This window comes from Uranotaenia lowii, chromosome 1 (genome assembly GCF_029784155.1).
Source record: "Uranotaenia lowii strain MFRU-FL chromosome 1, ASM2978415v1, whole genome shotgun sequence".
Classification (NCBI taxonomy): domain Eukaryota; kingdom Metazoa; phylum Arthropoda; class Insecta; order Diptera; family Culicidae; genus Uranotaenia; species Uranotaenia lowii.
This window is the reverse complement of record NC_073691.1, coordinates 65908441-65932937: the sequence shown is the minus strand read 5'-3', so window position 1 is coordinate 65932937 and position 24497 is coordinate 65908441. Positions and strand designations below refer to the sequence as shown.

Below are 24497 nucleotides of genomic sequence, written 5' to 3'. Positions count from 1 at the left end.
TATTCTAAATGGAAGAATTTATGACTAGTTTATGTCAGTTTTTGTATTTTTTCGTAATAAAACTCTCTGATTACATTTTGTTTCATACGACGTGTTCTTCTATATTTGCTGTCAGATGTGGCAGCACATATTTAGCTGAAGCTGTGATGCGATGATTTAAATTTTAAGGCATACCTTTAGGCGTTTCTTTTATAGCAAGTTCACTGTATATATACATAAATTTAATAGGTATGTTCAATGGTAGTGCTTTGAGTAAAAATGTTTCATCTCTGAAACGGTTGTGTTTGGGTTTGTTTTGTATTTTTTTTCTCAACATTTTTTGCGAGAAACCGTTCGTGTTTTGGCAACATTCGATTTTGGCATCAAAAAATGTTCGGACCTGTTGCCAAAATCGAACGGGGTCTGTATTATATTTGTCCGATGTAGACCGCTTAACATATCTCAGCTGTGTATTGAGATAAAAATCCCAATCCAACTGTCATCGTCGTAGCTTTAGGTTAGTATATTTTTCCATATGTTGTTGACACCAAATTTCATTGCTGGGAAATCTAAAGTTCATAACAAAAACAAGCTCATATGCTTATGGTCTTAGTTTTGTCATGCTCTTTCACATGGAAAAGGAATTTTCCATAAATTATCAATAAGGCACTCAAATACAAGAAATTTACAAAACAAAGTTTGTGGGGAATGGTGGGCCACATAATGTGAGTTATCTTGGCCCACTTATATTTTGGTGTTTTTATCCATGTTCATAACTTAAAATACATTTATCATATCTGTAAAGTTTGCTCGTGCCAAAGGAAGAGATATAAAACATATTCTGTGAATTTTAATAATGTTTTTGATACACAGCTCTCTTATTTATTTCCTCACCTGAAAATACTTTGAAATAACAACTTGAATTATGATTTGGGTCAACTCATAAACTTTGCATTTTATTTGATAAATTTAGATATAGTGGCCCACGATTCCCAAAATTTTCAAAAATAAAATAAAATACATATTTTGAACAGCCAGAACTCGGGGAAACAATTTACTTAAATTAAAAAAAAAATTAATGATACGTTAGAAATGTTTAAAACCATAGCATTTATCTTTTTTATTGTATCTTTTGTAATAAAAAAGTAACGGATCATAGAAAAAAAGTGGCCCATGATTCCTCACTCTCCCCTAGTAATAAACATTCGTTTTAATCATGTAAAATAAGATTTGTACATTATTTTCGATTTGTTACAATTATGTTTTAAATACTGAATAATATTTCACTTCTGTTGAACTTTTATACCTAACTACTAGCTGACCCGCCCAAGCAACCAAAAGTCGCGATTTCACTTAAAGATGGAACTCAGAAGGTCGATAACGTTCGTTCAACACTTTCTAACGCACCGTTAAGATACTTCTAGGTGTTTTAAAGAACCTTTTTGGGAATTCTAGGCGACATGTCAAAAATGTCTGTCAATTACTTGTCATGGTATTTGTTTTGTTTATATCAGCACTGATATTTATAAATGGAATTCAAGATTTTTTCGATGTTTTCTTATCAATGTTAAGATATTCGAATAGATGTTTGATGATGAGAATTCTGGATATCATTAATAAAATGTACTGAAAGTCCTGTGAACGAAATAAGGTACAATCTATTGACCAACCCATTCAATCATCTCAAATGACATTAAGTTTAAATACTAATTATTACAGTGGTAATGAACTATTGCTGGATTGGTCGAGAGGCTGGTGAGTTTGATTGCAACCAAGAGACCAGCGGTTCAATTCTCTAGGCGTTAAGTAGCTTTTGTAATCAAAACAATATAATTAAAATCAATTAGATAGACCATGATAGACCGGCAACATAGCAGTCTTTCATTTGGTTGTCAGAGCAATCTGTCAACCGGATTTTTTTCGGCGCGTAGAAGTTTTTTTACATTCTTTTAAAAGAACATTCTCTACAGCCACCTAAACGAACTTGAAAGTAGCTTTAAGAACTTAAATTTTGGGATAATTGGCATTTTCTTCAGAAAGAATCGAGAGCTGATTAAGCTTCTATGAAACCTTTTAAGGGAATTTTGGTTGCTTGGGCGGTGTGCTTTGCTACCCCTTTCATGGAAAAAATTAAGTACGTTAAAATAATTTTAATTAAAATAAACATTTTTTTAGATGAAATTTCAACATTATCCAAAAGCGAAGTATTTTTCACGGCATCTGAGTTTCTAGATGTTCTTGAGTCTCAAGGTTTGAAGATTGAAGGATCTACCCTTTAGTAAAAAAAATTGGAGGAATATTCAATAAAATAAATAATCAATTTAATTTAAAGATAAAATCGCCCTTTGTCAAGCGGGAGGACTTCTTCGGTTGGATACAGCCAAATATATACATTCCTTTGCCCAAACATTTATTGAATACGCGAATTTTCATTCATTAAAATGGGAAGCGTCAATCAATACAACATATCATCTAACTTTGAAAAAACTTATTTATGAATTCAATAAATCATCTCATTCTGTCAAAACGCTGACGTTCATCAATTTTAAACAAAAATCCTTTGTGGATTGCTAAAATTTTGTATAAGAACCTTCCCGTTTTTCGGATTCGGAGGGGTTTGAAAGTATTATAGAAATAATTCCCGGTTTTAAAAACGGTTACACACCAAATTTCACGTTGTCGAGCTGTGTATTTTGCATGGGAGCCTACTCTTTTTGGATTCGGAGAGGTTTGAAAGTATTACAGAAATCATTCCCGGTCTTGAAAAGCAACACGTTGCTTTTTCATTCGGTCTAGGCGGGAAACAAGAACATATACTGTAAATTTTTGCCTCGATTTCCAGCAAAAAAAAATTGCTGGAAACGTTCAGCAATCCAAATTTTTGCTGGAAACCAGCAATCGGTTTTCCAATTGCTGGACTTTCCAGCAATTGATCTAGTTTGCTGGAAAATCAGCAATCGAGTTGTCAAATTGGAGTCTGTTTGTTTTCTTACGCTGAAACAAGGTGAGACTCTATTTTACGAATTTTGGTCGGATTAATATAATTTTTTTTATTTTCCTTTATATTCTAGCAACCAGGCATCAAGTCAAGGGTGAGTTTTTATTAGACAGGTAGATATTCCATAGAAGATACTAATCAATTTTTTTTTCATAGGTGGTGGATGATCAAAACTTTGGCACAAAGCTGCCACCCCAGAGCCGATGTTAGAAAATTGTAAAAAATTGTGTTTCTCGAAATAAATAAATCCCTTATTGAAAAAATGGGAGAAAATATTTGTTTTTATTGCTAATTATATGCACAACCAATATTTTCAATTTAATTTTGAATTGAAATATAAATTTGATACTAAATACGGCCGGTTGTGTTGAAAGAAAAAGCTGGTTTCCAGCAATCTGGATTGCTGATTTTCCAGCAATTTGAATTGTTTAACGTTTGCTGTTTTTTCCAGCAATATAAAGTCTGCTTCATTTAATATTGGAACAAATTCTTTTGCTCATTGTGGCGCTCCTAGTGGACGGATTTGAAAACTTTTTTCACCCACGTGTCGGGAAATTCATTACCTTTCACCATGTATTTATGTCATAACACCAAACGATAGCATTTTGTAAACAACCGCCATGGAAGCCGAACGGAGAGATCAAATTGTGCACAGTTTTCTTGAAAATCCATTGTTGTCGGCATCGAAGCTACCTAACAGCTTAAAATGAATAATTTTTTTAATTTTTTTTTATGAAAGAGTAAAGAAAATGCTACATTTGTATGAAAAACAAATTATGAATTCGTTAATAAATGACTGAACTACACGCAATTGTTGGTGTTCCAATATTAAATGAAGCAGACTTTACATCCGTCGAACTTGGCCAGCACTTGGTCGTACAGCTTTCGAGCACGGATTCTGGCCACATTGTTCTGCTTAAGCGTCCGATTTGGCTGTTTGCTGGCTCGGAATGACCTTATTCCTTCCCGGAGACGAATTCGTCGCACCGTACTGTGAGCGGCCTGGAACTTATTGGCCAAATCGCGGTCTGAAAGATTGGGATTCCTCTTGACGGCCTTGATGACTTTCCCTCGCAGTTTCCGGTCGACAGTTCCACTCCGACGCTTCGAATGCGGCTTCCGAGCCGTCGTCAATGTTTCCTTGTACTGCTTGATAACACGTCATACGGTATTTCTGGGCATTTTAAGCTGTTTAGCTAGCTTCGATGCCGACAACAATTGATTTTCAAGAAAACTGTGCACAATTTGATCTCTCCGTTCGGCTTCCATGGCGGTTGTTTACAATATGCTATCGTTTGGTGTTATGACATAAAAACATGGTGAAAGGTAATGAATTTCCCGACACGTGGGTGAAAAAAGTTTCCAAGTCCGTCCACTAGGAGCGCCACAATGAGCAAAAGAATTTGTTCCAATATTAAATGAAGCAGACTTTAAATTGCTGGAAATTTTGCTGGAAAGTCAGCGGGACGAAAATCAGCAAAATTTTGCTGGTTTCCAGCAAAAAAAATTGCTGTGTAGGGAATGAGGGAAAACAAAATGATATACAGTGCTGTGAAAATCGTTACGTTTCATATAACAAATTTCAAATTACATATATAAATTCCGTATTCGATGAGTCCACTCCTTTTGAAGGAATTCTCTCCAAAACCTGACACGGATGCCGGTCTTGAAAATAGTTTTACATCAAATTTCACGTTGATCGGTTATGTAGTTTTCTAAAATTGTTCTAATTCTGTAAAAATTTTGTCAATTTTGTATGGGAGTCCCCCTTCTCCACCCATTTGGGATTTGGAGAGGTTGCAAAGTATTTAAGAAAACATTCCCGGTCTTGAAAGTGGCCACACACGAAATTTTATGTTGATCAGTTAAGAAGTTTCACGTCAATCGGTTCAATAGTTTTCGAAATTTGTTGGAATCGTGTCAATTTTTTGCTAATTTTGTATGAAAGCCCCCTCTTCTTGGATTTGGAGAGGTTTGAAAGAATATTAGAAACCAGTTCCAGTCTTGATGACGACTCTTAACCAAATTTCACGTGGATCGGCTCAGATGTATCCGAAAACTGTTCTAATAGTGTTATATTATTATTAATTTTGTATGGGAGCCCCTCCTCTTTCACGTTGGAGCGGTTTGAAAGTGTTTTAGAAACCATCTCCGACCCCAAAAACTCATGCAAACAAAATTTCACTTTGATTGGTTCAGTAGTATTCGTGTCTATAGGGAACAGACAGACAGACAAACATTTTTATAAACATATACTAGCTGACCCGGTGTGCTTTGCTACACCTTTCAAAATCGAATGATATTTTCAGAATTTATTCAAGTTTGTATTGTTTTGTTCGCATTATTTTAAATCAAATTATAACATAATTCATAAGCAACCGATACAAAATGAGAGCTGCAGCTGGAGTTTCGGATTGCAAAACAAAAATAACTTAAGCTAATATTATGAATCTTGATCTGTAAATTTGGGTTAAAGATCTGATAATTTTAATATGTTTCTTCAAGCTTCGTCCTAAATTTGAGGGACTCAAATTAATCGTACGCAAACAATCCAACTGATAAAATAAGGTTGTTTTTGTTTAATATGTTCTGGATTTATGCTAAAAAAAACTGAAAAGAGAGCGTGTTTTCCTTCCCCTTCTGCTGAATGGAGATCGTGATTTTTAATAATCATACCCATTTTTTCGATAAAAGAAAATCGATATTTTTCTCTTATCTAGTCCCTGAAATTTCATCTAACACAGTTGGATTCATTTCTCTACAAGAAAAAAGTTTCGCTGACTGAATGTTTGAGTCATAACCCATGTCTGGGTCGCAGTTTAAAAAAAAAATATTTTTTATACTCAAATACTTTTTGACACCAAATTTTATTTCATTTGTTCTATTCATTCTCGAGCTATCCAAAAAATATTGTATGGAAGCCCACCCTTTCCCCCATTACATCTTTCCGCTGAAAAAAGGTGGGGCTCACCCTTTTCATCCACCTTTTTGAAGAACTGAGGGATACCAAATATTCATAGAAGCATTTCTCGTACCCAAATATCGTTCCATGCCAAATTTGGTTTCATTTGCTGTTGTAGTTCTTGAGTTATGCAATAAAAATTGTATGAAACTTCCCTCCCTCTGTCCTTTCTCCCCGCTGGGAGAAGAACGGAGTCTCAAACATTAATTAGAACATGTCACGTTCCCAAATATCCGCCCATACCAAATTTGGTTCCATTTGGTTAATCAGTTGTAAAGTTATGTAAAAAATTAAAAAGAGAGCCTCTCCCCTTTTTATATCCCCCTACTGGAAAGAGGGGAATATTTTTCGTATCCAAATACCTTCCCATGCCAAATTTGGTTCCAATATCTTGATTAATTTTCAAGTTATATGAAAAATTGTAAGGTAGCCCCCCTCCCCCTTCGTATCACCCCACTGAGAGGAGGGAGGGGTACCTAATATTCATTGAAATATTCCCCGTTTCCAAATACCAACCCATGCCAAATTTGATACCATTTGCTTGATTGGTTCTCGAGTTATGCAAAAAATTGTCTTCTGTTTGAGAGGCCCCTCCCTCCTTTCCTGTAAGGGGAAGGGGTCCCAAATCATAATAGGAACCTTCCCCGGCCTCCAATACCCCCACCTGCCAAGTTTCACGTAAATCGGTTCAGTAGTTTCTGAGTCTATAGGGAACAGACAGAAAGACAAACAGACAGACAGAAATTCATTTTTATATATATAGATATATAGATGATAAACGGAAATGGCGTGTTTTGCCCTGCCTAGACATGATTATTAAAAATCGTTTAAAAAACAGAAAAAAAAAATTGAATTCGGAAATTATTCATTGTGTGATGATTATCAATACCAATGTTCATCATTGGAACAGAGGCCAGGTATTTTTTTTTTTGCTGATAGATGTAGTAACTCCTTACGAGAGATGTTGAAAAATTGTAAGAAAAGCTTCTAAACAGTTTTGTTTTTGTTTTTCGTCAAATTTACGTAATATAGAAAACATAGAATGTCCACAAATGTTTATAAACGCATAAAAGTGTAATTTGAACAGACTGGCATTTTCAGACATGTTGAAAAATGTTTGTTTCGTGAACTACGATGGTGGCGCATCTACCTGCTCTGCGCATTCTGTACCCAGTTCTCCTAAGTATCAAAGAGCGACAGTAAAACTGAGTTAAATATTTCCACTTGTACATCTGAATCATTCTCCGGAAAAAAGTTCCAATTCATGTTATTGAGTGTTTGAAAAAGAGCCTGTTTATGGTTGGCTACATCAGGAAGAGACATTTGACTAAATCTGTAAACACTCTCGGTGGAATCCGTCAGTAATAAATCTAAAAGAAGACTTGTGGGTTTATATTGAAACACGTGAAATTGTAAAAACAGCGATACAAAATGATACATTTTTGTTTTTATTGATTGATTTTCTTATGTCTAAAAGATTACGAAAATCTGATTTTCTAATAGAAGATATACAATCAATATCTTTTCTTTCACCCTTGATATTTAAACGATACAAATCACTGCACCAAAAAGGTCAATAATTTCGGCGGCATTCCACCAACAGCGGCGGCATTCAGTTCCATCAAGATGCAAACAAATGGAAGAGAAAACATCACCGAAATCATCAATGGCACCTGAAGCCTGAAGCCGTCCGGCCGACCAAACTTCCCAAACAAATCGTGACGCATTCAAAAAACTTGAGGTTTTCAATGTCAATATCAAGTGGTGTTCTCGGTTTGATGGCTGGCTGCGGATCGATCGACCTTGTCTCACGGTTGATGGCATCGACGAATGAACGAACGAACGAACGAATGACTGCGGCGCCTCCAAAATCGGCAATTACGCAATCATCTTGGGAGATTTTGTTTTTGTATCTATCCGAGGAGAGATGTAATTGAGCTTATGTTGATTCAGTTGTTTTTTTTTTTAATTTTTCATTCGGAAATCGGAAGATATAAAAAAGGAATACAAATTTCGGAAAAAATGAAAAATACAAAAAGAGAACAAATGTTTTTAAAAATATTTATTCCACTGATGTTGTATGGCAGTTTGCACTAGGATGCTTAAGGTTAGTCGATGAGTTTCCGAGAAATCTAACAGACATCCGTTAGTTTAATCGATTGAGCTCATCGTTAAAGTGAAACACACCTTCTTTCTACCTAAAATTTGAGCAAATCGGTTTTTAAAATCCCTAGCATTAGTGAATATTTACCATGTACAATAGATAGTATTGTCCCAACTCAACCAAAATACTCACCACATTTTACGATTAAAAAAATGTACACCTACTCAAAGTATTATCACAGATATCCCTTTAAAATTCTCATACTAACTACGAATGTTTTGTTTTCTCCAATGGAACACTTGAGCCTGAACTATCTCTTGACAGCTTCTACAGTTTTACTACATATATGAGGTACTTGAAATGTTTGGATTCCAACAGTTTTGGAACTATTCCGATTGAGCCTTAAGGTTTAGCAGTGGTTGCATTGACCGGATTTTTCAGCTCTCTCCGGTACGCTTCGATGTTATACTTGGTGTTCTAAAAAAACAAGAAAAACAAAGACAGAAATGAAATAGAAAACTTATGGGAACTACCCAGTCAGTAGTGACAAATTTTATGACGCCTCACATTCCACGCTTCGTTCCACTCTAATCGAAACAGCTTCTGAAGGCCTCGGTAGTTCCGGTTCAGAATTCGACCAAGTTCCGCACGACTAATTCGGTATTTTGGAGTGGTGCTCGTCGATGGATCCACCGTTGTCGTCGGTAGCCGTGGCTAAAATGAGGAATCATCGGTTTGTTATGAAGGAAATGTAAGCCTAGAAATCTCACACAGAATTTCAACTTTGAACTAATATTTTAATGTTGTTATTATTTAATGTTTAAAATTCTGTATGCGATTACACTGTTTGCAAACCAATTCCGAAAGATGGTGATTCTAAAAGAGTAACCTAAGTCATTATTTTGATTGGTTTGCAAAAAGTTTTGTTATATTCTGATACGCATTTTAATCCAGCCATCCTTTCCCTAGAACAGGAGGACTCAAGCTCAATTTACATTGGGGGTGGTGGTGGTGTAGGTGTCGGTGAACTCGTTGCTCAGGATGTCGTACACGTTCTGCAGGGTCCAGGTGGTGTCGTTGTACTGCTGATAGAGTAGCCTGCCCATGGTGGCAACCTTCTGGAAGAAGCCAAGCGCACGTGTGTGTCGAGAAAGCTGTTCAGTTTTCGAAGTTGATCACCAATACAGAACCAAAACAAAGCCAGAAAACAAAAGAAAAAAAAATCGTCACAAATCGCACACGTGTTAGTATGATCTTATGGATGACTTTAGTTAGAATCAACATGATACACCATGTAAATTTAAAAGTAGATCTAATTAAAATAAAAGACTATAAATAAAAGATTTAGAAATAAATATTTTATATCCCTTTCATTTCCATTTGCCGAAAAGCCGAAAAGAAGTATAATTCCACCTCTGTAGTGACCATGCAAGTTAAGTCGGTAAAAGATGCCTCGTACCAGACTCCGCGCTGCTCCAGCTTCGGGCCAGGATTTCGAATGTAAAAGCATGTGACCTTATGGGTGACCACAACATCGACTAGAAGAATAACTTTTTATTTAAATTGAGAGTATAGAGGAAATAAAAGCCGGAGTTCCAGTGGGCTAAGCCCAAACGGAGAGGTTGTTCAACGCAAAATCTGCATTTGGCAGGGCAATCACGTCAGACAAGAGAAACGTTTCCGGTATTTCGAACTCTCCTCGCAGGAAAGTATCAAAATCTAATGGGTTCAACTGTTCCTTTCCCTGATGCACTTTCGGATTGCAGCGAATGTCGTATCACGATGCCAGCAATGTTCATGCGAATGAAAGCACCAGCCCCACCTGCTCCAAACCTCTACCGGAATGCACCTGCGGAAGTCATAAGGAAGACCCTTACCCTCCCAAAACTGTCGTGCCGTCCATCATCAACAGCTGCTTTCCACACTCATTTTGTTGCAGCCTTCAGAGTCATCCCGGTCCTGTCTTTGTGGAACGGGAAGGGGTCTTCCGAATCCCACTCGCAGGCAAGTATCCAAACTATCATCCCAATCGCCTGCCTCAAGTATTTCCGGTTTTCAGCATGCATATCACAGACGATTTTGCCAATCCAACAACTACTTTTTCGTGCTCAACATCAGCAGGGTGCCTGCAGCCAAGTATTATGGGAGTCCCTGGGCCCTCCACCGCAGTCGAGCTTTACCCGGTCTTTTAAAGAATCACGCATCTTGTTCCAGCAGTCAAAGTCGCCCCGCTCCTGCGTGTGGACCTTGTCTAGGGATTTCCCAAGCTCCTTTATCAAGTGAGTTTGATGGCTGTAGAGCAACGTTCATCGCTTGCATCCGAGAATCCAGCGCCGAAAGAGACACCTATACCAGAACATCGACGCAGCCTGACGGGTGTACTACAATTGTCGGACTCACATCAACTGCTCCTCTAAAACAAACAGAACGCACCGTGCAACTGGCTTCCACCTTTTCCCGGCACCAATTGACAATCTACTACCAGAACGTCCGAGGTATGAGAACGAAAATGAACGACTTCTATCTCAGTGCGGCTGCTCGCGATTACGACATTATAGTTCTAACGGAAACTTGGCTACGCCCCGACGTTCTTAACTCTGAGCTCATTTCGCACTATTCAGTATTTCGATGTGACCGTAACGTTCAAACTAGTTCCTTTCTTCGGGTTGGAGGTGTGCTAATTGCTGTTAAGTCGTCTTTGTATTGTTCATCGGTCACGCTGAGTGATTCCAGCCCCTTGGAACAAGTGGCTGTCACTTTGAAACTACCGGAATCCACGATTTATCTTTGTGGTATCCACATACGGCCATCTTTTCCTGCTGAATTTTACTCGTTGCACGCTTTGGCTGTTCAAGGGATTTGCAATCTTTCTTCTGAAAACGACACAATCGTTGTTCTGGGGGACTATAATCTTCCGGGACTTGTTTGGGTTTATGACGAGGAACAAAACTGTTATAAACCAATGTGATTTTGTTGTTTGCGTATTTTTTAGGTTTTTCTAGAGAAGTTTGAATAATTAATTGATGTGTAATTTAGAAGAAAAACGAAGAATTTATTTATCGTACCAGGCTTAAAGTCAGGAATCCTTTTTTATGTTTCCATCGCGTATCAAAGTGCCATCAATCTACATTGCAAAGAAGCCGGATGATACAGGACCGCTGAATCACTAAATATGCATTCATAGCACGATGTTGATCGTGAATTCAGCTAAATAACTTCAGATTGGTGAGTTCGTTCCATAATTTTTTGTTGTTGTATATATAATCGATCTTTTTCATTGAGAACAAATACAAATAGCTTAACTCTATTAAAGGGGAATTGTGGGGCGTTGGATAGGTCATCAAACGATAAAAAAGACTGATGTACAATGGATTGTGGGTTCAAGCCAGCCGGAGTATCTCGGCAAATTTAGAATCATGAGAAGGTTACTCGGGTACCTTTTCAGGATTCTTTATTTGTTTCGAACAGTTGGAAGGGAGTGAGATGAGTCAAACCTATCCCAAACCAGTGGTAACAGACCCCTTGGTTGTGTTGCAAATATTGTTGATGAGTTAAGCATAAACAATATTTGAATGTGCGATCGAGACTTCCCGTACCGACTCGAGTCGAAAGACCTATCAGCCACTGGTGGGTTTTCATACATACATACATATACTAAACTGTTATAAACCAATGCATTGACCGAAGCAGAGTCAACATTCACTGAAACGATGTTGATTACTGGACTTAGTCAATGACCGTATTCTTGATCTCGCTCTCGTTAGTGACACTTGTGACGTTGAAGTGATTGAGCCTCCTTCAAGTCTTTTGAGACCAGATGCACACCTCAAGCCTTTCGTGCTCTGTGTTACCATTAATAATAACTGTGACGCACACTCTTCAACAAACCACGGTGAATTAGAGCTCGACTTTGCAAAGTATGACTATACTGTATTGAATCAAAGGCTGTCTTCGATCAACTGGCTTGAGCTACTCGGTGACAAATCAACGGATGACGCAACGGTGCTGTTTTACGAAAAGTTTTTCGATGTCATGAATAGGATCATCCCACGTAAGTGGAGACGTCTCAACACAACCAAACTTCCGTGGTGGTCTTCTGAACTTCGGCATCTTCGAAATATTGTACGCAAGGCTCGAAGATGCCGTTTTCTACGTTCCAAGTCCCAACAGGATAAAGACAATCTAAAACAACTCGAAACTAGATACAACGATTGCCAAGCCGCATCATTTCGTAGCTATATTGACCGAATGGAATTAAACCTGAAGGACAACCCATCTAGTTTCTGGACGTTACCTTTGTATACCTGAGCAAATGAAGTACCGCGAATTGTCTGCAGATTCTACATATATTGAGGAATCGGCCAACCTGTTCGCCGACTTCTTCAGCAGCGTGAACAATCCTAATTCACCTGAGCTTTATAATGCGAGTAGACAGGGTATTCCTACGCATATTTATGACATTACGCTACCATCCATAAACTATACGTAACGTGATGTCCTATCTGAGCTGGAAAAGCTGAACGTGCAGAATCATTTAAGCTGCCTATCTGTCTGCTTTTCAATCGTTCAACGAAAGTTTCCTACGGTATCGACTTGCCATTGAAAATCTGGTTCACATGGGTCTTCCTTCTTGGATGACCGAACGGCTTCAAATGTATTCGACTGATCGAAAAGCGTCTGTCAAGATCAATGCATCACGTTGGGGTATTTTTTATTTGCAGCTACATGAACAATCTGGGCGTCATTGTTGATAAAAAAAATTAACGTTCAGCGACCATATCAGTGCCATCACAGCGAAGGCTTTCTCTATTCTTGGATTCGTGAGGCGCAATTTACAATCTTTTCATGATGTATACTCTCTTAAAGCTGTGTACTGTTCCCACTTCCCGGCAATGTTATTCAAACCGTGTGGAGCACATCTCTCAGATTTCCCCTTTTTTTCCCCTCGTTTTGACAGATTAAAGCTTTTTTTCTCACATTTAAGCTTTCCTCTCCTATGCTCTCAAGGCAAAAAAAGCTTAAATCTGAGGAAAAAAAAGCTTAAAAACGAGATTCACGAGCACATCTTTAAAAGATGTTGGTCACACGAAACATAGACAAATCGTGTAACGTTGCAGGGATCTGACTGTTCCTTGGTGAGAAGTGTATTGGAGTCACTTCCCGGCAATGTTATTCAAACCGTGTGGAGCACATCTCTCAGATTTCCCCTTTTTTTCCCCTCGTTTTGACAGATTAAAGCTTTTTTTCTCACATTTAAGCTTTCCTCTCCTATGCTCTCAAGGCAAAAAAAAGCTTAAATCTGAGGAAAAAAAAGCTTAAAAACGAGATTCACGAGCACATCTTTAAAAGATGTTGGTCACACGATACATAGACAAATCGTGTAACGTTGCAGGGATCTGATTGGAGTACGTCGCTTGTGTGTGGGCTCCTTACCATACATCTTCGGAGTCTTCGAATCGAAAGAGTACAGCGAGCTTTCATTCGTTACGCTCTCAGGTCACTTCCGTGGAACGACCCCATCAATCTTCCGGATTATGAGAGTCGGTGCATGTTGATCAATTTAGCAGAGGTAGGCAATAAAACACTATTCGCTAGTTAGTCCGCTACATTTTAGTTTTAATATTCATTTTTTAACTTTATTTCTGGAGAACTTACGGCTCAAAAAACTCCATCACTTTATAGAAAATAACATTTATCAGCATTCCTGCTTGAATAATTGCACCTAGTAGAGTTTGTTTATCATTTTTTTTTTCAACTGAAATCCCGTAAGAAAATAAATTTGTCCACAAAAAAGTAGCGGACTAATTAGCGATTAGCGATTTAACGCCAGACACTAGAAAAAAGCATGTATCAGCATTCTTCCTTGACTGATTACTTGTGGTGACGTGATCGGGTATTGGTAGACGAACTGTGCCACATCGATATTTCTTTCCAACTGCAAACACTTTTCCAGATAAAGATTTGAGAGAATGCTGCAAACCTCTGAAATACTTTGATCAACTCTATATGACTACCCAAGCAACCAAAAGTCCTATATAACAGGTTCGAAAAGCTTACTCAGCCCCATCAGTAATCTTATGCATGATCTATACTGCTCATAATTTAAGTTGTTATTGATTGCTGCTCGATTGCATGATTCCTACATTTTTTACATTTATCGCATCGGAATGGTCCATCAAGTAATCAAATAACTTATTGAAAAAAACTTGCCGTACTTGGGGATCGAACCCCGACCATCGTGGTAACAATCAAACACGCTACCACAAGGCCACGCCTAGACGTTGTTTGAATTGAAACTAAAACTCGAAGTGGTGATATGATTTGAAAGCATACCTGCAAGCGCACCCGCCCTATCAGACAACCGTGGAGAAAGCACCTCAATGCACTTTTAGTGACTTCGTAAATCTCGCTTTGAGTATTTTTCTGCCCTTTTTCCCTTTCAACAATATAGAAATCCCTTTTGTAATTTTCAAGTTCATCAATGAGTTCATATAGTTCACTAACGGAAATTGGACAAAATTAGTCACATACAACGCACACGTACATTATTTTTGGAACTTTCAATTTCAATGATGAATACAAGGAAATTAGGCAGTTGTTTCTCTTTGTCAGCCAAAATGTGGCTTTTAAAGCCACTTCAGTGAATATGTGACTTTTGTTTGCTTGGGTACATAGAGGAAGCTTTGAGAGTCAAAGCTGAAACTCCAAGAGCATATCGATTTCCTTAGAGGTTATCGCACCCTCTGTTGTGTTGTGAGCCTACTTGGTTGAATGATTCAACTGAATCAAAGCAATCGAAAGATTCCTTTTAATTCAACCACGGTAAATGAAAAGTTCATATACCAGTATATCGATAGCAACTTACTACCTTCTTCAGTGAACGTTTTCGATCGAATCGAAAACGTTCACTGAAGAAGGTAGTAAGTTGCTATCGATATACTGGTATATGAACTTTTCATTTACCGCGGTTGAATTAAAAGGAATCTTTCGATTGCTTTGATTCAGTTATCGCACAGTTTATGCTATTAGTTCTATCATTGTGACATTCAGCTAGGCTAACCGTAAGAAGAGGGGATCGCTTCTGTGGGGTGGTTAACCTGAGTGTGAAAAAAGGTCTTCAACGGAGTTCGTTGGGAAGTTTTGATGGTGGGGTCGCTCATCCGTATCTTTGCAAGCTACAAATGGCAACAGTCAAACTGAGAAGATTTGTGGACGAAAATTGCAACAGTTGAGAGCTAGATGCTCTCCGAGATTCTGAACTTGGTTCTGCCGATCTCTACATTTCGTGGGCAGTACGCACGTGCTCTACAACGAATTGAAGAGCTGCAAATACGATATCGTAGCACTGCTGCTGCAGGAGTTATGCTGGAAGAGCTCCACGGTACAAACGTACGAAGATGGTCATGCCATCTACCAGAGCTGCGGCAACGCTCAGATCGGCCAGGGGGAGGAATTCAAACCGACAACTGGAAGGTTCAGCGCGCACCAGCTGGCTAACGAAAATGGCCCCAGACTTATAGATTTCGCCGCCTCCAAACGAATGGCTGTACGCAGTACCTTTTTCCAGCACCGCCTCCCACACAAGTACGTTGACGTTAGACATTGACGTTAGACATGTCGAGGCGCCAACATCGAATCAGACCACTATCTAGTGATGGTGAAGATACGCCCAAAACTCTCCGTAGTGAACAGCATAAAAAACCGACGCCCGTCTCGGTTAAATATCGCACGGCTGAAGCAACTTTTGGTCGCAGCAGACTATGCGCAATCGCTCTGAGCAGCGCTACCGACAGAGCGAGAGCTAGAAGAAGCCCCTCTCGAAGACTGCTGGGATACCATCAAGACAACGATCGATATTGATGAGGAAAACGTCATCGGGCATGTGGAACGAACACGACGAAACGACTGGTTTGACGAGGAGTGTACGAGGTTGAATGACGAAGAGAATGCTGCGCCGGCGGCAGTGGTGCCAAGAAGCACCCGTCGAAATTTGGAAAATCACCGACAGCGGAAGATGCAACGAGTCGGTCGAGGAGCTGGAGCAGCTACATCGTTTCCAAGAAACATGAAAGTTCTATCAGAGAATCAACGCATCCCGCAAAGGCTTCGTGCCGCAAGCCGAAATGTATCGAGATAAGGACGGAGGCATCCTGACGGACAATCGTGAGGTGACCAAAAGGTGGAAGCAGCACTTCGATGAACACCTGAACGGCGCACATGCAGGAGACCAAGACGGTGGGGGAATGTACATCGCCGGCGTAGCCAACGACGTAGAGGAGCCACTAACGCCCAACGATGTGTGAAGTTAAGGAAGTCTTCAACGAGCTGAATAGCAACAAGTCGGCTGGGAAGGATGGCATCGCAGCTGAACTCATCAAAATGGGCCTGGACAAGTTGGTTAATTATCTAAATCGGTTGATACTTCGCCTCCCAACGTCACAGAACACAGATTCGTTCGAAGATTCATGGAGTGACGGTCTTAGACGAACCAAATCTTTAGACTACGAAAAAATTTCCAAAAATGCCTGGTGAACACCAAGTTCCTACACACAACCTTTTCATCGAATTCAAAGCCGCATACGACAAGATCAACCGTGACGAGCTATGAAAATCATGGACGAAAACGGCTTCTGCGGGAAGCTGACCAGACTGATCCATGCGACGATGGATGGAACGCTGTGCTGTGTGCAGATTTCGGGTGATAAGGCGATGGTCTATCCTGCATGATGTTCAACGTGGCGCTAGGCTAGTGGGTGTTACTAAACGAGCGGCGGGCGAAATGCGGGGTACGATTTTCAACAGATTCAGTCAACTTATCTGCTTTGAAGACGACATTGGTATAATCGGGAGATCATTTGCTGCGGTGGAGGAAATCTACCGCCAACTGAAACACAAAGTAGGAAGGATTGGTTTAATGATTAATACTTCCAAGACAAAGAATATGCTGGCCTGCGGATCCGAGACTAACCGAACCCGCTTGTCCATTAATGACAAGGTCACAATCAACGGCCTCAAGCTGGAGATAATCGAAGACTGTTTATCTCGGCTCACTGGTGACCGCAGATAATGCCACCATGTAAGATTCAGCGGCGAATGATCAGCAGAAATCATGCCTAGGGGAAAAGTTCATATAACGCCCCATGTGGCTAATACGCGCCACTCTTGTTCTGAAGAATCTGAAACATTTTAAGCCTGCAAAATATTACCAATTTGTTTTAAATGCTGTGATTGGTCATGGCAAGTATGAATTTTTCCTTAAAATGCCCCTGTGTCGTGATAATTTCACAATTTAGGTTTTTCTTCATTTCGATCTAAATTTTAAAACACTTTTAATAAGGTGTCACCAAGCAGAGAAACACGAATAAGACAATATTTTCTGACACATCGATAGAGGAGAATCTAAATTATGGTTTTATGCTAAAAAATCATACTGAACTCGCTAAGGTATGCTTTTCATGGGTATGTTCTATCACGGCCCATGCGCTCTTTATAACGCGCCAATCGTAGTAGGCTGAAAATAGCATTGATTTTTCAAAAAGGCCAATTTTCATTGAAAATGAACAAAAAGTCTAAAACCATATTTTGAGCGTTAATTCAGCCCAAAAAACCTATTTTTCATTTTTTGTTAAATTTCTATTAGTCCATTTTGATTTTCTTTTCAGTCAAAGTGTCTGTAAGTATTGGTGTGTTTTCGGTCTTCGGCTGCTCTCGGGTGTGTTCGGCTGCTAGGCGCGTATTGAATACACAGCGGCGCGTATTCGCAACACAGTTTTGTTTTGTGGCTTTGAACATGGTTTTTAAAAATCGTGTTTTTGAAGAAACTATGGTAATTTGAGTGATGAAAAATCATAGGAATTTGTAGGAAACACTTTTCTTCAACGATTACACCCATTTTTAACACAATTTGTACGTGGAATACATAGAAAATCAGCGATTCGCTTAGGTGGCGCATAATAGGGCATGTTCCCCTACTATGGACTCCAAAAGCAACTGCGGTCGATAACCCATAATTCTAAAGTAACTAACTGGAAAGATCCTGTCGCTCTGCGCGTCTTGTAATACAATTCGCAAAGCATACAACCTACGGTTACAATACTTATGGTAGACTTCATTCATGTCTTTCAATTTTTTGCAATTTGATCAACAAAATCATTTACTAGAGCAACGAATACATCTACCTAATATTTACATGTATAATTCATCTAGAACCAATCTACTTTGAACCTTTCTACTTAGAACCAAAGAACTTACTTCACACGGCAATCACAAACCACAAATTGCTACCGAAAACTTACCGTTTTCTTGCTATATTTGGCCGAAGGGTGGTCTATGTTTGCCTGGGTACAACTGGCCACCAGGAGGAATATCACTAGTCCCAACTTCCAGGGGGAACTTATAAGGGGTAGCAGCATTCTGGAGCGGGGAATGGGGAAGTGGGGTCGAGGGCTGCAAGAAAGAGAGTGAACGTAATTTCTTAATTTTTAATTTCTTACCATGAATACAACTATCGCAAGTGAACTTTTTTCAAATCCTTTTGGAATAAGCAATCGAATGAAAAGTTCACAGCTGCTCAAAAATAATAATAATAAAATAAATGCTTCATTAAAATAAATATCTTAAGTTTTTTTAAAATATGAACCCTAAATTGGCCTCAACATTCTCTTAGTTGGCAGAAAACTTGCATTTTTGAACTGAGTAAACTGACGATCATTTTTAATGTTAAATTGGGCACTGCATCCGCAAATGTCATTCAGTAGAACAGTTTTCGAGTTATGCTTCAAATACGAAATTTTGCAAAAAAGTACTTTTACTTAGATTCAAATGTTTTGGACTGCAGAACATAAATTTGACATCTCTTTTTTGCATATTAAAGGGTGATAAATTTGCTTCCAATTATTTGAATTTTTATATTCGCGATTTTGTTTCGATTTGTTTCCTTTTTTTAAATTTTGGTATCCAGTGTAATGGAGCACAGTTGTACCGAATAGGTTTTCAATGCTTGTCCGCTAACTGTATCGTTGATAAAAAGTTACCTTTTGCACAAGGATGAAGCGACTTAAATCGAAAAATAAAAGAATTTCAGTATAGAATTATTTTCCAAGTAATAAACAAATTATTCTGACGAAATTCAGCATAGAAGCGGTTCATTTAAAAGAATGAACTCATGAAAATCGTGTTGAACTGAGTTAAATTCCATGGAAATATCAATTTTGTTTCTTACTTGAGAATTATAAATCTATTTTTCAAAAAAGGTAAAAAAATTCTTCACTTGGAATTGTATCTCAAACTTAAAATAGTATAAAACAGGTTTTGCTCGAACTCAGAAAATAAATACACAAAATGCATTGAAATAAACACTAGATCCTTTTTTTTTTAACGATTGTAACGATTTCGAAGTGATCTCGATGAAATAAGGATGCTAAAATAATTGGGCCTGTTTCTGAAATATTTAAAAATCTTATTAAAAAAAGAAATATCATTGCAAAAGAATATCATTGAAAAAGAATCGAAAGTAATTACGTTAATGAAAAAAATCATGGAAAGTCCTCGGATGAGAAAATGCCCAGAAACAGCGAGGACATCATTTTTTGATTTAAATAAAAGTTTATTTTTGAAGATTATTAATAGGTTTTTATTCAACCAAAATGGATTCCCAAGCTTTTCCCCAATAAACACGTTCATAAAAACCTATTGATTCCATAAAAATATTTTAATGAAGACTTATGAATTTGAATACATAGATTAAATTATCTTATTTACCAAAAACACAATGTTTTAAATTGTATCATATTGGAAACTATTTATTATTTGAAAACTTATTTAAGAATTAGTCTGAATATAAACATCAAGGTTTCCAAAAAAAATCAGTGTTTTTACGAGAACATGTTCCCACTTTCTGTGATTTTACTCAAAAGTTCTGTTTCGGTTTTCTGTGATGCTATTTTCATGAATATGATTGAAAAACTGGATCCTTTTTACATTTAACTCCAGGTAAGCCGGTTAAAATTACCAAATTAAACATATTTTTCAATTGGATAAATGTTTAAAAACCCTGAGAAAAAAAAACCTTGAAAATCCTAAAATTTTATAGATTTAAAAATTTTCTTCCTGGTAAAACGTACACAATTTTAAAAATCTATGAAATCTGTGGATATATAAAAAATGTTGTGCTCTGCGAAACATATTCTGTGTTGAAAATTTGCTCAAAGTTCTGTGAGATTAGGGATTTTTCTGCAATTTCGGCAACCTTGATAAACATATGTGCGTTGAATAATAATTTCAACTCAAGTTTTGATATGTAATCCTAAATTTCTTAGATGCCAGCAGCTTTGCTTTGATTTCAAAGGTACAGTTTTTTATGTAAATAAAAATGAAAGCACTTTAATGCACAAAGTTTGATGGTCGTCAAACAAAATTTGCCAGATGAAAAGGTATTGGAAAAATTTTCATGAATGATTGCTTTTTACAATACAGGAATTTGACCGCTCTATCATTTTCAGTTGAATACCTACTCCAAAATGCTTCGTTACTCCTTTTGTTAAACATGAACTCAACATTTTCCACTTCAATAGATTTTCTTTCTCTTAAGCAGAATACTAAATGAAATTTGAAAATTTTCGAATTAATAAATTTGAAAGCTAAAGCCAGTTTGCTTGTGTTTTTAACTTGACATTTTTTCTGTGTGCTTATATTTAGGAATATGTTTTTCAACGCCTATAAGTCCTTTATTGCATGAATTATAATTTTCTGTTAAAAAAATGTTTATGGGAATAGTTTCCTTGACCTCTGGCTTAGATATTTATGCCAAAAAAAACAAAATTTATTTTTTTATAGTATAAACAGTGTAAGAAACAAGATAAAAATATTTAAACCATTTTTAAAGGTTAACCCTTCGTTTAACGATTATTTATTTTTCCTCAAAAATTATTTTAAACAGTTGGAAATTATGTGTACATCAAGAAAAAAAATTAAAATAAAATACGATTTTTCCATTTTTCCATACATTAATTGTTACTTTATGAAACGAAGGGTTAAACAACTGCTCCTTTGTGGCAATTTTTTTTTCATTTACATTCATGATCGATTCTTTTTAACTGTGGCATTATACGTCTAATACAGTGGTCGGCAACCTGAGGCTCTTTGGATGTGAAATTTCGGTTCTTTAGCTCAATACGTGGAAATTTTGAAAATTTTTCTAATTTTTAGAATAAACGGATAGATCATCACTTGTACTCCTGGGCAGATAAAGATTTTGTCAGAATTAAAAAACCCGATTTAATACACTTAACAGTGGATTGGAGCCTTTCTAACAGAGTTTAAATTATATTTGGAAATATATAAAATAATATAGAATATACATGATAGATTCCTTCCCTCTGAATCATATAAGTATGATTTCAGATATTCAAACACGAAAAATTCCAATCTCAATATAAAAAAAATGATGCCTGATACGTTTTTTTGGGGAAAAGCGAACTGGTATGTAAGGAGCTCATTTTATGTATGGAAAGAATGGTATTTAAACAGTAGAATTTCCAAGATTTATAACACGCTGAAATGGTGCCGTGGTAGCAACCAGAACTTTCACGTTGCTGGTCACGGTTCGAATCTTACTGTTTTTTTATGCTTTTTTTTTACTGAATAAGTAAAACCAACTACAATATTGATGGATAGCCGTGACGCGTGCCCTAGCATGATACCTTTTTTAGAGCTCAACCATGCATAGAGGAAAAATTCCCACAAAAGGAGGGGAAAGTAATATGACTATTAAATGATTAATCTCATTCTGTAAACTAAATCTGAAATCTTATTCTGATTCTAAAGTTTGAATTTTGAGTTACAACACTTAGTCTAATATTTGAATATAAGTTCCAATTTCAAATTCCAGGTTGATCTTTAATCCAAATTCTTAATCAGAATTCTAAATCTGAATTCTCAATCTGAATTCTGAATCTGAACTCTGAATTTGAATTCTAAATCTGTATTCTGAATCTGAATTCTGAATCTGAATTCTGAATCTGAATTCTGAATCTGAATTCTGAATCTGAGTTCTGAATCTGAATTCTGAATCTGAATTCTGAATCTGAATTCTGAATTCTGAATCTGAATTCTGAATCTTAATTCTGAATCTGAATTCTGAATCTGAATTCTGAATCTGAATTCTGAATCTGAATTCTGAATCTGAATTCTGAATCTGAATTCTGAATCTAAATTCTGAATCTGAATTCTGAATCTGAATTCTGAATCTGAATTCTGAATCTGAATTCTGAATCTGAATTCTGAATCTGAATTCTGAATCTGAATTCTGAATCTGAATTCTGAATCTGAATTCTGAATCTGAATTCTGAATCTGAATTCTGAATCTGAATTCTGAATCGGAATTCTGAATCTGAATTCTGAATCTGAATTCTGAATATGAATTCTGAATCTGAATTCTGGATCTGAATTCTGAATCTGAATTCTGAATCTGAATTCTGAATCTGAATTCTGAATCTGAATTCTGAATCTGAATTCTGAATCTGAATTCTGAATCTGAATTCTGAATCTGAATTCTGAATCTGAATTCTGAATCTGAATTCTGAATCTGAATTCTGAATCTGAATTCTGAATCTGAATTCTGAATCTGAATTCTGAATCTGAATTCTGAATCTGAATTCTGAATCTGAATTCTGAATCTGAATTCTGAATCTGAATTCTGAATCTGAATTCTTAATCTTGTAAATCTCATTTTGATTGTTTTGCATCACACGGTTTTCAACATTGAAATTTCTTTCATCCAAATTTTTTTTTATGATTTCGGATTTTACAACTTTTAATAGTATGGTTTTACCCCTAAAAGTATGCAGCAAACTTAATTTCAGAAAAATTGTGAAAAAAAGTTTTCACAAAACAAAATCGTGTTTTCATGCGTAATGATCTTTAAGTCATCGCAAATTTATCAAAAACTGTGCAAATTGGTATTCTTGGAGAAACAATTCCAGAATTGAAAATTGATAAAGTGAGGAGAAATTTTACGGATGATGAAAAGAGCGAAAGAACATTTTTGCAAGGAAAATTTATTAACGTACACCATACTTTACCTCGCAACATCCAGCTTCATCAATTTTTAATTCTGATATTCTTTCTCCATGAATCTAAATTTTTCACCGATATGCCGAAAATAAATTTACAAAAATTCTGAATCTGAATTCTGAATCTGAATTCTGATTCTGAATTCTGAATCTGAATTCTGAATCTGAATTCTGAATCTGAATTCTGATTCTGAATTCTGATTCTGAATTCTGAATCTGAATTCTGAATCTGAATTCTGAATCTGAATTCTGAATCTGAATTCTGAATCTGAATTCTGAATCTGAATTCTGAATCTGAATTCTGAATCTGAATTCTGAATCTGAATTCTGAATCTGAATCTGAATTCTGAATCTGAATTCTGAATCTGAATTCTGAATCTGAATTCTGAATCTGAATTCTGAATCTGAATTCTGAATCTGAATTCTGAATCTGAATTCTGAATCTGAATTCTGAATCTGAATTCTGAATCTGAATTCTGAATCTGAATTCTGAATCTGAATTCTGAATCTGAATTCTGAATCTGAATTCTGAATCTGAATTCTGAATCTGAATTCTGAATCTGAATTCTGAATCTGAATTCTGAATCTGAATTCTGAATCTGAATTCTGAATCTGAATTCTGAATCTGAATTCTGAATCTGAATTCTGAATCTGAATTCTGAATCTGAATTCTGAATCTGAATTCTGAATCTGAATTCTGAATCTGAATTCTGAATCTGAATTCTGAATCTGAATTCTGAATCTGAATTCTGAATCTGAATTCTGAATCTGAATTCTGAATCTGAATTCTTAATCTGAATTCTGAATCTGAATTCTGAATCTAAATTCTGAATCTGAATATGAGTTCTGAATCTGAATTTTGAATTCTGAATTTTGAATCCTGAATTCTGATTCCTAAACCTGTATCCTGAATTTGAAAACTGAATCTGAATTCTGCATCTGAAATTGAATCTAAATTATGTATGAGTATGTAGAAATGAAAAAAAAAACATAAATTCATTCTTCAACACGAGTAAAAAAAACGAGGGTCATAAGATCTTCATATAAATTCCCCCCCAACGCAGTTTCCTGTACGGCTCTGCATTTTGTTGACACCCGGCATGGCTTTAGACACTATAATTTCATAAATGAAATTATAATGTCTATAGGCATGGCGGACTCTGAAGGAAACGCCCATCCGCCATTTGCTGCATTGAAAAGCAAGAAGTGTAAGATATAAACACTGTTGCCGTATTTGCCCCAGCAGACTGAGAAACTGCCCAGACCACGGTGCGTCTTAGTAATGCCTTTTACCTATTTGAGTTTGAGCCGCTTTCAATCAAGCGTGCCGATGGTTTATTGGATAGCGCTTGCAACTTGGGATCTGAAGGGTTTTGGTTCAAT

The 24497-nt window shown here is 36.9% G+C and overlaps 1 protein-coding gene across 3 annotated transcripts in view; it reads right to left on the bottom strand.

Moving 5' to 3' along the window:
- Nucleotides 1-8012: 8012 nt before the first annotated feature.
- LOC129738834 (uncharacterized) overlaps nt 8013-24497 on the bottom strand; it is a 59440-nt gene continuing 42955 nt past the window's right edge. For all 3 annotated transcript variants that reach the window (XM_055730140.1, XM_055730139.1, XM_055730138.1), the window contains exons 2-5: nt 18339-18489; nt 9039-9197; nt 8611-8757; nt 8013-8520 (exon numbers count right to left, since the gene is read on the bottom strand). In XM_055730140.1, the coding sequence (XP_055586115.1) occupies nt 8446-8520; nt 8611-8757; nt 9039-9197; nt 18339-18455 (498 nt within the window). In that variant the 5' untranslated portion in view covers nt 18456-18489 and the 3' untranslated portion in view covers nt 8013-8445. The remainder of the gene's footprint in view (nt 8521-8610; nt 8758-9038; nt 9198-18338; nt 18490-24497) is intronic.